We start from the raw sequence: 13702 nt of genomic DNA, 5'->3' as shown, positions 1-13702 counted from the left end.
GTTAATTCAGGGTAATAAGAGAGTCAAAGATAAATTCTGAATTGTGGAGCTTGATTCCGTATTTAGTGGAAAAGAAAAAACAGTCTGATCTGTCAGCCCTTGCATTTGGATCTGCAGTGCTGCCGTGTGGAGTCTCCCAATGTTCATGGTAGAGATTGTAGTACAAGAGTATTGCAAAACATGCAGTTTTAGAAGGTGGAGACTTGCAGCTGCAACTCTTAAATACCAATTTTATTGAGGCCTGAGAAAGTATTTGGTTAAATAAGTGGATTGTTTGCAAGCATTTTTATATTTGTGGGTATAGAGGCTTGGTGTACAGGTGTAAGTGTAGTTGCACTTGGTGACTTTTTTTTTTTTGTCACTGGTTCTGAAGAGTTCTAACTGCCATGGAGAATCCTTTAAATCTTTATATTCTGTTCTGCTAAGGTATAATTGATATTACCAAGTGCCCCAAAAAAAGCTTGCAGATTGATTCTCTGAGTTAGAACTTGGAATTTTGACATACCCCATTGCTTAAGAAATTCTCAGAAGAATTTGGAGTTCATTTCAAAAAAATGCTTGCTGAAAGTGTCCTTTTCAGGACAAGATATCTGTATATTTTATATTAGTTTTTASAGAAGAGGTTCTCTCTGAGTCTGATAAATGAATGTGGATGATAGCAGCACTCTCAAAAAATACAGGAAAAGTGAGAATGTGTTGGCAATCTAAAACCAACAAAAACCAAACTGTCAGAAAATGCATTCAGAAATCTGTAGTGGTTACAAGAAATAAAGAACCATATTTTTTAGGACTCTTCACTCTTCCATGAATTTCAGGAAAGGTGTTCTTTGGAAGGTAGTATAAGTTTGAATGGCAGTGGGTGGTAGCAATGCCAGTCTTTCCTTTAGCATAGTGGTAAATATGCATAAGTACTTGTGTAATGTGAYTGCATGTCCCTTGAGTTAGTGAGTTGGCTTTCAGGTGTAGGAATAATRTAAGTTTAAATAAGAAGTCAGGGTCGGGACTTTAAGTTATGTCAGTATTGTGGGTAGCAAGGCATTCCGTGAGCAGGAGAATTTATAAAGTCTAATGTTTAAAAAAAATCGTATGTCTCTTACATTTAATGTGTCATTTCTATAATATAAAAAAAAAATTGTCCCTTACATGAAATGCCTTAAAGCTGACAGTACCTTTAAAAGTAGGTAACTCATGCTGAAAACTGAAGGATTGTACGGAACTGCTTGTTTTTGATAAAACAGTTGTGTGTTTGGATGTGAATGGTGTATTTTAAATTACAACTTGAATGAGAAAGGCAGRTCTTGGGAACTTTCCTGGGATTTGCTCTTTGTAGAAAGAAGGTTTGAATCCAGCTGTTCTGTCTTGTCCTTCAAATCACAAAGATAGCAGACTGCGTGCTTTGAATATTTAACAAAAACAAAACCCAAACCAAAATAAACCCCCCTAATATAATAGCAAAAAACACTCCAGCAGAATTAGTGAAGGGAATACCATGGATTCATTAGTGTGTGTAGACTCCAAAATCTGAGTGGAAAAAATGTTTTATCTGTGCTGTGGATTGCCCTTTGCTTACTGCATCACCGTTCTGACTGTGGAGTTAACCCATAGGTGCTTATCTTTTTAGTGCATTACAGTACATGAGACCTGCAGCACTTCAAATGAGCTTTAGCTATCCACAGTGATTATTGCTTTCCCTCATTTCGTAAAATAACCAATGTAAGGTACGGTAGTGTCTACTTCTGTAGTGTACACATGGTTTTGTAATTGCTGGAGTTACATCAGTCGTTTTAAATCTCTGAACTTTTGTGGGTTATCAAATAGGCCAATAAATCAAAGTATTGCTAGACCTGCTTCATTAAATGGTTTACTTTGGTAAACTAAAATGCTCTTTTTCAGAGTGGCATACACTTARAAACTTCTGCTGTTAAAAAGCAAAATAATAATAATTTAAACATTCCTCACAAATCTGGTGTGATTCATCTGCTTTTTCAGATCAATGCTTTCCYATTAAGGCATAGGTTACATACATGCATGCATATAAATACTAGGAAAGATATGCTGAACATACCTTTAAAAAAAATCCTTACTACACAGTCCTTACATGTAAGAAGTATTTTTTGTGCATACAAGAAGTGTACAATTACTTACAGAAACCCTTTAAAGCAGTACACAAGCACAGTTTAGGAAGCAAGATTTTAAGGAGGATTCATAATTGTTCTGCACTCAGCATACACATACATACACAAACAGTTTTAAAAATGGGGTGTTTGCAATCTAAAGGATGTAGAAATTGGRGAAATTTTTCTAGGCAGGTTCAGAAGCAGCATAACAACTACAGATAAGCCAGCTGCAGTTTCAAACTGTGTAATTCCCCTGAGTTGTTGGAAGAGAGTCCTCCAGCTCCATATATGGCTGCATTTGGGTCTAATGACAAAATGTGGTGTCTCCAACCTGCCACTCGCGGTTTAAATTTTCAAAAGAAGACTCTGCCACAAACACATTKCCTGAATGTTTCCTTACCAACTGTTTCCGTCTTGGTGTGATTTTCTTCTATCAGAGGAGGTCTGTTACCAGTTCCTGTGGCAAAGGCGTGCTGATACCACACTTGCCATCATCTGCCTTCCTACAGGAACAAGGGCAACTTGAATACGCCAAATAGCAGAACCAGTACTATCCCTACCAGAGAGGTTAGCTCCATGGCCGGGAGCGGCCAAAGTGTTAGGAACAGAAAGATCTGTCTAATGCTTGAATGCTGAAGACTGTGAGATACCCAAGAGTCCTGTAAGAGAAGTGTCTTTTGACTTACTAATAGTGAGGGGAAAGCTACATTAATGCATTGGTTAGAATGTTTAGCTGATGGGTAGAGGTTTGTAGCAGCAGTTAAACTTTGCAAACTGTAGTTTTYACGAAAATAGAATTTCAAAAGCTTTTTTTCATGGCACCATTCCTTTCTGAGCTCTTGTGTTACCCTGTGAGACTGAAAAGCACTAACTTGTGTCTTAGTTGAAAAAAYTGAAGCTATTTTACTATGTGGTATTTGAAGGATATGCTATTACAATAGTGCATAAAGACTTCAACATGAAATATCTTATTTAAAATAAAGCAGCTGAAATGTTTCCAATTGAAGATAAACTGAATGTTCAAGTAGTTGGAAAGATAAAAACACAGAACACAGTTTGTGTAAATACGGAAGACTTATTTGTCTACATCATCTTTCAGACTCATTAAACAGCCGTAAGTGATTTAAATAAAAATTAGAAAGCTGCACATCATGTTGCAGCCTACTCATGCAGGCTGAGCTCATCAGAAACTCTTTTTGTTCCTCCATTTCCTTCCACCTTACTTTCCCTGCCGATGCCAGCAGCCCTGCTTTACCCCATTTAGCTGGGCTCTGTTGAAGCCATCACCTTTGCAGGGGTCTCTGTAACTCTTGGCTCCTTTTTTATTGCTGATCTTGCTCCTTCTTTCTCTGACCTTTGAACCTCCATATAACACCGCCTTCCTGTGCATTTGTTGAGGACTGCAATCTACCTTCTGATTTTCTTTATTTCTCCCTATAATTCATGTTTACTGATCTTTGACATCAATATTCTAGCATTTAAATAATACGGAAAACAGAGCATTGCAGAATGCATTGCAGAATTGGGAGGTTTTATGCTGGAAAATACTTTGTTCCTGTCAGCTAGTTTTTAATCTATAAATAATTGCCTGGTTGGCGTGTTGCATGCTGCAGACTCTATGTCTCTTACAAGCCTCTAACAGGTTCTAGTTTTCAACCAGAATTGACAAGGCTATTCTGATACACAGAACTTTCCACAGAATTTTTGTAATTCCTTGAGTGCTTTGGTTATTAGGTAACAGATGGTGAGTCATTGTCAAGTTGAGAGTATAAATCCTTCTTTTGCATAGGCCAGCAGTATGTTTGGCTTGTTTATAAAACATTCTACTGCAAATATTAGGAAATATAATTAACTTTCYTTTTTTTTTCAGGAGCAATGGATGAACTTCATAGCCTGGACCCAAGAAGACAAGAATTGTTAGAGGCAAGATTCACGGGAGTAGTAAGTGGCAGCACTGGGAGTACTGGAAGTTGCAGTGTTGGAGCTAAAGTAAGTCCTAAGAGCAGTCATTCAGATCTGCCATCTTTGAAATACTAATCTCACTTTCMTATTGTCCATGTGATTTACTTGTAAGAGTACTGGGTTGGAAGAGGCTCTCAGAAAAACCYTTGTTAGTCTGTTATTTTGCTTTGAGATTGAATTGTTTATCCTGAACCTTTCTGTGATGTGGACTTTGAATTGTTCTTAAAAACACTGAAGAATGAGCTTATACAGGCTCTTTTGTAGTTTTGCTGTAGTGCASATGTGATCAGCGATGGAAGATTTTCCCAATATTTAGGTGGAGTTGTCCCTTCTGCGGATGACCATCTACTTAGAGTTCAGCTTGTAATAGACACAGGGAGTCTGGTGTGACCTCTTTTTTTAAGATGAAACATTTTTGAAGATTAATACATATAGATAAATTATTTCAATGTTGCCAGACATTTATATCAATTTCTTTTACTTTCATTGTAGACTTTCTGTCCATTAGTATCTAAGCCAGGATGCAACACTTGATGAGGAACATTATGAACGTTGAATAATTACCTTCCATGTGTCATATATTACCCTTCAGTTAATACATATGCAAAATAAATTTGTCTTTGTTGCATTTTCTGTTCAAGTTACTACCTTCAGCTTCCAAGACTGATTTCTGCAATACTATTACCTAGCCAGAGGTACTCCATTTCATATTGATGCRTTTGAATGTGCTCCATCAAGTGTAGTGCTTGATAAATTGATATTAAAAAGGTGTAAAACTAATTTTGTTAGGCACATTTCCCTTRTGACTAAATTACTTCTGAGTTGTTTCCAAAGTGTTTGCAGTGTCCTCATATAAGTGCCTGACACAAACATGCAGTATTTTTAGCTTCCTATGCTGTATTTTAGTTACCAGAATAGATTAYAGAACAAATTACTTCCTGATAGCAGAYAYYGGTGAAATTTCTGAAGACATGCAAWGTATTGATGACTATTRAAAAACTATACAGGATTGAAATTATTGTATAGTGATCTTGCATCATATCTTAATTTGTTTTTGAGAGTGATATGAAGATACCTGTCACAAAGCTGTGAAAAGATGGTGTACTTGTTAYTACCATTTAAACCAAGAAGTGAGTTAAATAGTCAGGAAGAAATGAGGTTGGATTGACACAGTGAGGTTGATGAACTGTTTAATTGCCTTCTCATAACGATTGAAAAAGTGTATATTTGCCATATTTTATACTTAAAATTTAAAAGAGACAAACACAGTAATTCTGGCCCATCTTTATTTATTCCTTGGGTTCTCTAGTACTGCTTACACCCCTGATTAACTCATTTTAATAGCTGATCACTCAAATTATTATTTATCCTTTTTCATTACTAGATCYGTACTTTTAACTTCATTTAACTTTTAGTTTTTGATACAGCTGTTTTGGTCCCTTGCTTTGTTGCAAATTTTCCCTTCTCATAATATGTCTACTGCTGTGTGTGTAATACATTTTCTTTAAAAGGCATTATCAAGTTTCTTGGTGTTCCTCTTATTTAAACTTTGATCTCCTGTGAGTCACTGCTTACCATTTCCATAAATCTGTTCAAGTCTTTTTCTTGTTGTCTGTTGTTAGCTGATTTCAGCTGTTAGCCAAATCAATTCCACTTTCCGGTTCCCAGTTTGTTCATCCAAGTTAGCCAGAAAAAGAAAAACATTTAACTCATTTCCTTTTTCACTCAGCTATGGAAAAAATAAATTTCTTGTTTCTAGTGCATTCCAAGATCTGTATCTCATTCACTTGATTTCCAAATGGATATCTAGATGATTTTTTTTTTTTTAATATTATCAAGTGCTTTGATAAATGTTTGCAGAAGATACTATTAGCACTGTTTTCTGATAGATGCAGATCCTCATCTAAGACACTGTTGTTCTTACCTTCTAGTCCTGTGATTTATTACACCATCTGTAAAAAGACAATTATATCAGTTCTGTTTGTATTTCTTTTATTTGAGACCATTCAGTGTATCCATGCAGATAACATGAAGTGTACTAGTTGATCTGGGCTGTGTTTGGAAAATGATGCTTTTTTAAAATATAGTCTTTAKTCTTGGTGGGAGATGTTCAGACAGGCTTATCTGATTCTTATTAGAAAAACTGATAAAACATTTTAGATCATCTATGCAGAGGTAACTGGGAAAATGTGATGTAAAAATATAATATCTGTTGGTCTGCCTTCACTTTGAAGGCCAAAATGAGAAAACTTCTTTGTATACAAACCCAAATCCCTACCTACCAGCTTCTTGTCTTCCTAACCTAGCAGGACAGTACAGAGCTTGCAACTGCACTTGCTGGTTTGGTTTTTTAAACAATATTCTAGATCGTTATATTCTTCTAGTAATTAAATTTAAATGGACTCTTACTTTCTGGGAATACTCCTTTGAAAGGCTGCCCTTACCTACTGTTTTGCTGAAGAGTTTTGGTGGTTTTGATTTTTTTTAAGACAAGATACTCAGCTGATGATGACTCATTAATATGTCCTCTCTGCCATGCTGTGTTCAAAAGATCTCTGGATAAATCAGCTGTAATAAATTTCTAAATAAATATTGTAATTTGGAAATATTTCACTGTTTGTGTTGGGGTTTTTTTTGTTTTTTTTTCTTCCCTCACTAATGTAAATTTATTCCTTGTGGGAAATAATGTGATTTAATAATTTAGAATAGAACTGTCAATACGTTTTAATTTTCTTTCATGGAATAGATTAAAAAAATAATCTCTGTAATAATCTCGTCTGTCTTGGAGAAAATTAAAATCTTGCTTTCTTCTAAAAATTGAAAAATTTTAGTAGTCTCCAGCACTTCATGCAATGGTTTTGAGTATGCTAGATTTTTACTTGGCTTAAAAGCAATGGGAATTCAGAATTTACTGTGCCCTCTCAAAATATCCACCTGTCAAATCTCTTATCCCCCTTGAAAATCACAAGTGCTCTGTAGTTAATCAGTTTTTCTAGGCAAGCATGAAATTACTTATTTTTTGTAGCTCTGAATCATAATAATGGATTATGTTCTGTAATTCTGTGTATAACTTTGAGTATTTTACTTGTGTTGGTAGGCCTCAACAAATAACGAGAGTTCAAATCACAGCTTTGGAAGCTTGGGATCTTTAAGTGATAAAGAATCAGAGGTAAGTATATGGGGCAGATTCATTATTGCCTCAGATTTTTGATGCTAACAAGTAATTTTTCTTTATTCTWCTTCGATGTCTTATTTTGTATAGAAGCTTTTAAAGTAAAATGCAGACTACTCAGATAGGAAAGTGCATAAATTACTGAAGGACACCATCTCTTGGAAGAGGAACACGACTGGAACAAGCCAGTTWCTTTGGATTTTTGGTCATGAAATTAGCTGCTGCTGCTGCATCTCTGTTATCTATGTATTCATGGTTTGAGGATATATACAGTTTTTGGAGCTGAAAACTGCTGCAGTTGTCACTCTATTTTCTTACCTAAATCCAATTTGTAATCCAAAAAAGGATTCATGCTTCAGACTTTGTTCGAGGAGGATATTTTCCTTTTAGTGATGACTATTGATACAGTTGCACTAATACWACAGCTCTTAGAATTTACCTATTTTGGGGTCGGTGAATCCCTGTGACAGTTTTGCCTCTSTGTGTAACAGATTGCATGGACAAGATTATACCCATTGTCACCAAGAGTGGATTTCTAGCCTAGGCTAGACCCTGGGTGACAATGTGTCATGCTGGAGAGACAGTTGTTTGGAATGTGCTGTTGACGTTATTTTCACATGTCAGAGCTTTACTTTGGGGCCTAATTGTTCATTTGCTCAGTCATTACAATATGCTTTTATACTGGGCTGCCCAGCAAGTGAACTTAATTGGTTCCCAAAGCTGATACCTTATAAATAAAAGTTCTGTATGGTTTGTTTTCCTCGTTGAAAAAATCTCTGTTATGTTTATTTTTCCTCACCTTTCCCAGSAGGATTATTCATTCAACTGCACAGACTATTTTCTTAACCAGAAGATTCTGTCTGCCTGTTGTTTTTATTCATGGCTTTTCCTAGAAATACTCTGGGCAGTGATGCAGCTCTGATGTAGGTGTGGGAATGTAAATGTGCTGCAGTAGCCTGAAGGCTGTGATGCATTATTGCAGTTCCTTGACAGAAAAACGTGTCTATGAGTAGCTGAGTGATCTCAGAACTCTGACTATATGTGTAATAAGTTTTTGGTGTAGGGAAATGATATTTTACAGTTGTATATGTGCAATACAGAGGCAAAGCTTTTTCAAGGYGTGTGAGTTTGAAAGTCTCCACCCAGTGTTTTAACCTCAAGTAATGCTTCTGGGTGGGGATAATATTTTGTCTTTTAAATATTCTAAGACTTGTATTCTAAGACTTCTTTTTCAAAAATGTCCTGCACAGAAGTCCAGTTCTCCATTGCAGTGAAAGATGAGTCTTAATGGCACTGAGTAGTGAAGTACAATTCCTTGACTTTTTCAGAAGTTGTTAGTTGTATTCACTTAAATTGTAATTGTAACAGAAAGTATGTTAATAAATTTTTACAGTTCTTAAAATGACATCTGGTTACTTATATGCTAATATACCATAAAAAGTAAGCTGTAGTTGTTAGTACTGCAAACAGGTTGTGAGATTATTTTGTGACCTTGAAGGTTTCACAGTAATAGTGCTAGTAGTGTGGAAATGAGAAGACCTGCTCTTTGAGACTTGCTCATTGGGGAAGCAGTGCCATCATTTGATGTTGAGAGAGCACTGTTGTATTACAGTAGGTTTTGGGAGGGAAAAAAAGTAGAAATACAAATCTCAGAATCATTGAAATTAATTTCGAGCAAGAATGTCACTTTCTGCTCAAACTGTGATGATACATTTGTGTCATTGCTCTCTGCTTTCATCATGAAGTGGCACATTAAAAAATGGTGAATGTGAAGARAAGACTCAGGGGAAGCACAGTTAAATTGAGGGGAAAACAAGGATCAAGACCAMGATGTATGAGGCTCTGCTACTATGCCAAGCAGTGTGTGACTTTAATATRACTTTACAATTTAGCATTGGATAGCCTTAAAACTATTTTATCTTGTTTATGAAATAGTAAGTTTTGAATCTAAATCTTGGCTATATGTAAATACTTTGGAAGCAGCAGAAATTAGCTTGAGTCTTCATTTATCAGGAGGATAGTCCCCAGCCCTATTAGTCTTCAGTTTCTTGTAATTTGTATGACTCCATTCATTAGGAAGGATTTTGGAGTACATTTTCTAGTGATTGATGTGTGCTGTACATTCTCATGTGAATTTTGTGCTTAGAAAAGGGGAACATGACCTTGTTGAGTAACCTCATTAATAACCTCATTAGTGTGCTAGTACTTTCTAGTTTAGAAGGTTAAGTTAAACACTGAAAGAAATCAGAAGAGCATAAGGAAACAGACATTTATGAATTGAGTTTTAAAACTGTAAACTTCTTTAAATGGCTGTTTTTTTTTAAATACTAGTCACAGCAGTTGGAAACGAGTTTGGGGAATCTTACATGTTTGTCATTAATTCACTTTTAAACTTTTTTTTGCTTGATATGGTAGGTAAAAATGACTACATTAGGATGTAACTGCAAAATTAAAAGCTGGAAAACAAAAATAACATGAAAAATCTTGGTTAAGTAGTTTTGATTTGGTTTGTGGAAAGGTAGCTTAATGCTACGTATTTACCTGGCAATAATTCCAAATTATTAAAGTAAAATTTCTAAGCTATGCTTTCTGCTTTTAGAGTCATAATCTTGAGATAACTTCATYTCGAGCAGCTTGCTAATGTATGATAGCACTGTAAAAGATGCAGATGTCAGTTGGATGAGTCTATTTAAAATAAAATATATATAATTTGAACTTAATTTATAACTTAATAATACAACAGTTACAGTTGTAAAATTYCAAAGATATTTTTATGAAGATAGATATACACAGAGTCAAAACACATAAAAAATATATGGTATAGATAAGGAAAATCTTGTCCTGCTGGTACTTTTGTAGACTTAATAATTTTCTAGGGACTACAGCTAGCTTAAAGTGGTTCTTGCCAACATAAATAATATAGGATATTTGTAGTAAATTTATATTTGAGCATGTCCACATGAAAATTTTGGAATTGAACCRTCCTTGAAATGATTTTACTGATGGTTGAAATTTGAATTTCGATATAATTTGCTGGAAATTTGTTGAAAATGCTTATGTGGAGCACCAAATGACAGATACAATAAAATGATAAAATGATGCTATCATAAGAAAATGAAGCATCTTATCAGTGATCTCAAATTTAGTCTGAGCTATTATGGACCTTTGATTTATTGATAAAATACTACTAGTAAAATAGTTCATGTAATGTTTCCTATGCTTTCCCCAGTTACATATGAGGCATCATCAGGAATACACACAGAGCTGCAATATGCTTTCCTTGAGCAGRAGCACCTTCTATTATTTAGCTTAAATTGGAGAGACTAACTGGTTTGAATCCTCAGATCAAAGAGGAGCAAATATAATTTAGGGTTACTTCTGATCACAGCCATTTCTTGTTATCTGTATTGTATGTGCCTATTACAATTTTTAGGCAACTGTAAAGAAAAATTTATTCCAGAAATATTAACAGATTTGTGTTTTTTTATTTATCATTGATGCTTTTCTTTCACTTCTTGAGGTAAAAGTATGTGGGGAGGATGATACTTTCCAAGTAGATAGAAAGCAGAAGTTGCTCAAAATGTTAATCCATTTTTTTCCTCTTTTCCTTTCTTTTTAATTCTCAGCAGATTCTAGAAATCGATACCATTTTTGTTACTTTGGAAATATCTTTTGCACACSTGAAAAAGTGTGACATTATTGGCTTCCTTTTGAAATAGTAGAACTTYGTGTTTATGCTATAGCAGCGTGTAGAAAACACAATCAAGAATCAGATTATTTCACCTAAGTATTAAGCTTTGAAACACCCACACTAAAATACAGAGATCTTGGTAAAATATAGACATAAATGAAACTAAATTGGGTGTTCATAAACCCTGGAATGGATGAAAAGGAGTAATTGCTTAACAATTAATATGTGGAATTGCCTTTTGGGAAATAATTTAAGAATTACTTTTCACTTTCTTAAATATCTGTTCTAGCTTGTACTTACCTGATTGACCAAAGATCATACTGTCTAGTTTAACTATGATCTGAAATTATATTTCTGCTGAATTGTGAAATCATGTTTGATGGATGAGGRTTTAAATTTATTTCACAATAATATAGCAATAATATAAATAAATACAGCTTATGTTGCATCATGTTGTTTTTGCTGTTTGTAGACTCCAGAGAAGAAACAGTCAGAACCTTCCAGAGGAAGAAAAAGAAAAGCAGACACTCAGAGTGAAAGCAGCCAAGGTAAACCAGATAGTGATTGCATGTAACACAGTTTTGACTGTTAGCCTTACAAATTGTCTATTTTCCTTATGTAATATGGGTGTTATGGACCATAAGTTACGTATTCTTCTCACTCTCCCATTTGTCATGGAAGGGATGGCCAAGTAAAACGTGAACTGGACTGGCAGTTACCCAAAAGAAACATGAGCTGCTGCATGTGTAATTCGCTGCTATGATACAGCTCTGTAATCTTTTTAAGAATTACAGCAACTCTTCTCATGAAAAATACCTTTGGGTTTGCATTTCTTTTCAGTAGATAAGGGGGAAAAGGGATTACTGATTACAGTATCTGATGCTTGTTTTACAGGTATAATAAAAATTGAATTTTATTATTCTTTTTCTGTGGAAGATTGTAGTTGTCTTGAGGCGTGGGGAAATCATAATGAGACCGATTTCTGATTTAATATTTACAAAGTTTGGTTTTGTCATTCCTCTCTATAATGTGACTTTTGGRCGAGGACTGGTGGAAATTTAACCTSAAGAYAAAAATTCATCAGAGGGGGAGCGGTAATAGTGCWGATAACATCTGTATCAGCTTTATTTGTCATTCTAACTGAGCTAGAAAATGTCACTTYAGATACTTCAGCCCACTTCAATGGGCTCCATATCTGGAAGTCTTTGTTAATGCAGCATGCTATTAGTAGAAGAATTATGTAGTTTGACTCAAATTAATTTCTTTGTGTTACTTTTTAGACACCTGCTTTGTTCAAAGAACCTGAATGAAATTTCCTGCTTTCATTGTTCTAGTAGCTWATCCTTCCTGTTACTAATGAGTTGAAATTAGAGATGATGGAAATTTTCAGAACTTTGTAATATAGAAAACATGATTATTATGTCTTATAATTAACTATTTTACTGTCAGCAGCAGTGAAACTGAATAGTCTGCACTGCAATATTGTCAAAGAGCTGGCTTAAGAAACTGGAGCCACTTGGAGTGTCACAGTACAGTTGAAGCACTGTTGAATCAAATAACTGCTATTGYATTGGATAAAAGAAACAAGAAATCAATCTCTTGTATATTGTAAACCCAGTATATTGACTATATACATACATAATATGTAAATTAAGCTATAAATGTTGGAGGAAAGTATTGTTTAGAACATGGAGGTAATTGGAACGTGGGATAAAATCAGTGTAAATYTATTCATAATTGAGTATGCCAAAATAATTTGACATATTTCTTCAGTGTTGAGTTCTGTAACATGACATCAAATACATTTTTCTATACTAAAAGGAATCCATGGGCTCATTTATCTGCATGAAAGTAAATTTTAATTTGATGAAGGGATATACGAGATGTAAGCATGAAGACAAATCACTAGCAGATTTATACAGCAGGTTAAGAATAGTCTGGAGGGAAGTAGCAATATGTACACTGGGTAACTACTGGAGAAGTTGGTTGTGTGCTATTCTATGTCTTGGAATTATTTTATCTAAATTTTTCTGTTAAAAGTCTTGACASAAAAGGTTTCTGGTTCTTTCTTAGTGATGCAGCATTATGCAGTGGTGTCAGAACAGAGGTATATTGGACTAGAGAGARTTCATCAGGCTGAAACAAGAGAAAAGCTTGAAAATCTTTGTCTAAAAAGAAAAAAAATTACTATGGATTTATGGGTGATGATTTCCTAATGTATTGCAAAAATTTCTTTCTAAAAAGTAAAAAACTTTGAACAGTCCATTTCCAAGATGTCCCCTAACAGGTGGTCTGACTTATTCAGGAGAAACACAGTCTTAAGATTTGTCRGTTGTCTTAGGGCCAAATAAAAGAAAGAATTTGTGCCTTGGATAAGATACAGGTGCRATTTCTGGAATGCTACATATGGATCAGGTCCTCATGTTGAAGAAATATAATTTACATTATTTCTCCTGAACCCTCAATACTAWTAAAGATAAATTCTAATCTCATTCTCTGTTTTTTTATTTCCCTAGCTAACACTGTGGGTTATCCAGTTCATAATCAGGTCAAGAGGACTGGAAGTACTTGTCATCATCTATGCCCACTGTTACTGGCATTTAGGAAAATTCTTAGGTATTTGGGCATAATAATTCACCTGGAGTATATAATGTTAGGAGTTAGACTTGGTTAATTTGGTATTTTGAAAATGGGTGAACTTTAAGATAGTGCTTGAAAAGGAGAGAAACTCAGAGTTAAAGGTTTGATCTTTAGGATGAG

The 13702-nt window shown here is 34.7% G+C and overlaps 1 protein-coding gene across 3 annotated transcripts in view; it reads left to right on the top strand.

Moving 5' to 3' along the window:
• Positions 1 to 13702, top strand: part of TLK1 (tousled like kinase 1) — a 65522-nt gene that overhangs the window by 18829 nt on the left and 32991 nt on the right. For all 3 annotated transcript variants that reach the window (XM_057379162.1, XM_057379163.1, XM_057379161.1), the window contains exons 2-4: positions 3988 to 4106; positions 7177 to 7248; positions 11415 to 11490. In XM_057379162.1, the coding sequence (XP_057235145.1) occupies positions 3993 to 4106; positions 7177 to 7248; positions 11415 to 11490 (262 nt within the window). In that variant the 5' untranslated portion in view covers positions 3988 to 3992. The remainder of the gene's footprint in view (positions 1 to 3987; positions 4107 to 7176; positions 7249 to 11414; positions 11491 to 13702) is intronic.

Source organism: Malurus melanocephalus, unplaced genomic scaffold, assembly GCF_030028575.1.
Source record: "Malurus melanocephalus ecotype Western Australia unplaced genomic scaffold, MMel_1.1 scaffold_390, whole genome shotgun sequence".
Lineage (NCBI taxonomy): Eukaryota > Metazoa > Chordata > Aves > Passeriformes > Maluridae > Malurus > Malurus melanocephalus.
Note: the sequence above shows the minus strand (reverse complement) of the source record. Positions and strands in the feature narration are given on the sequence as shown.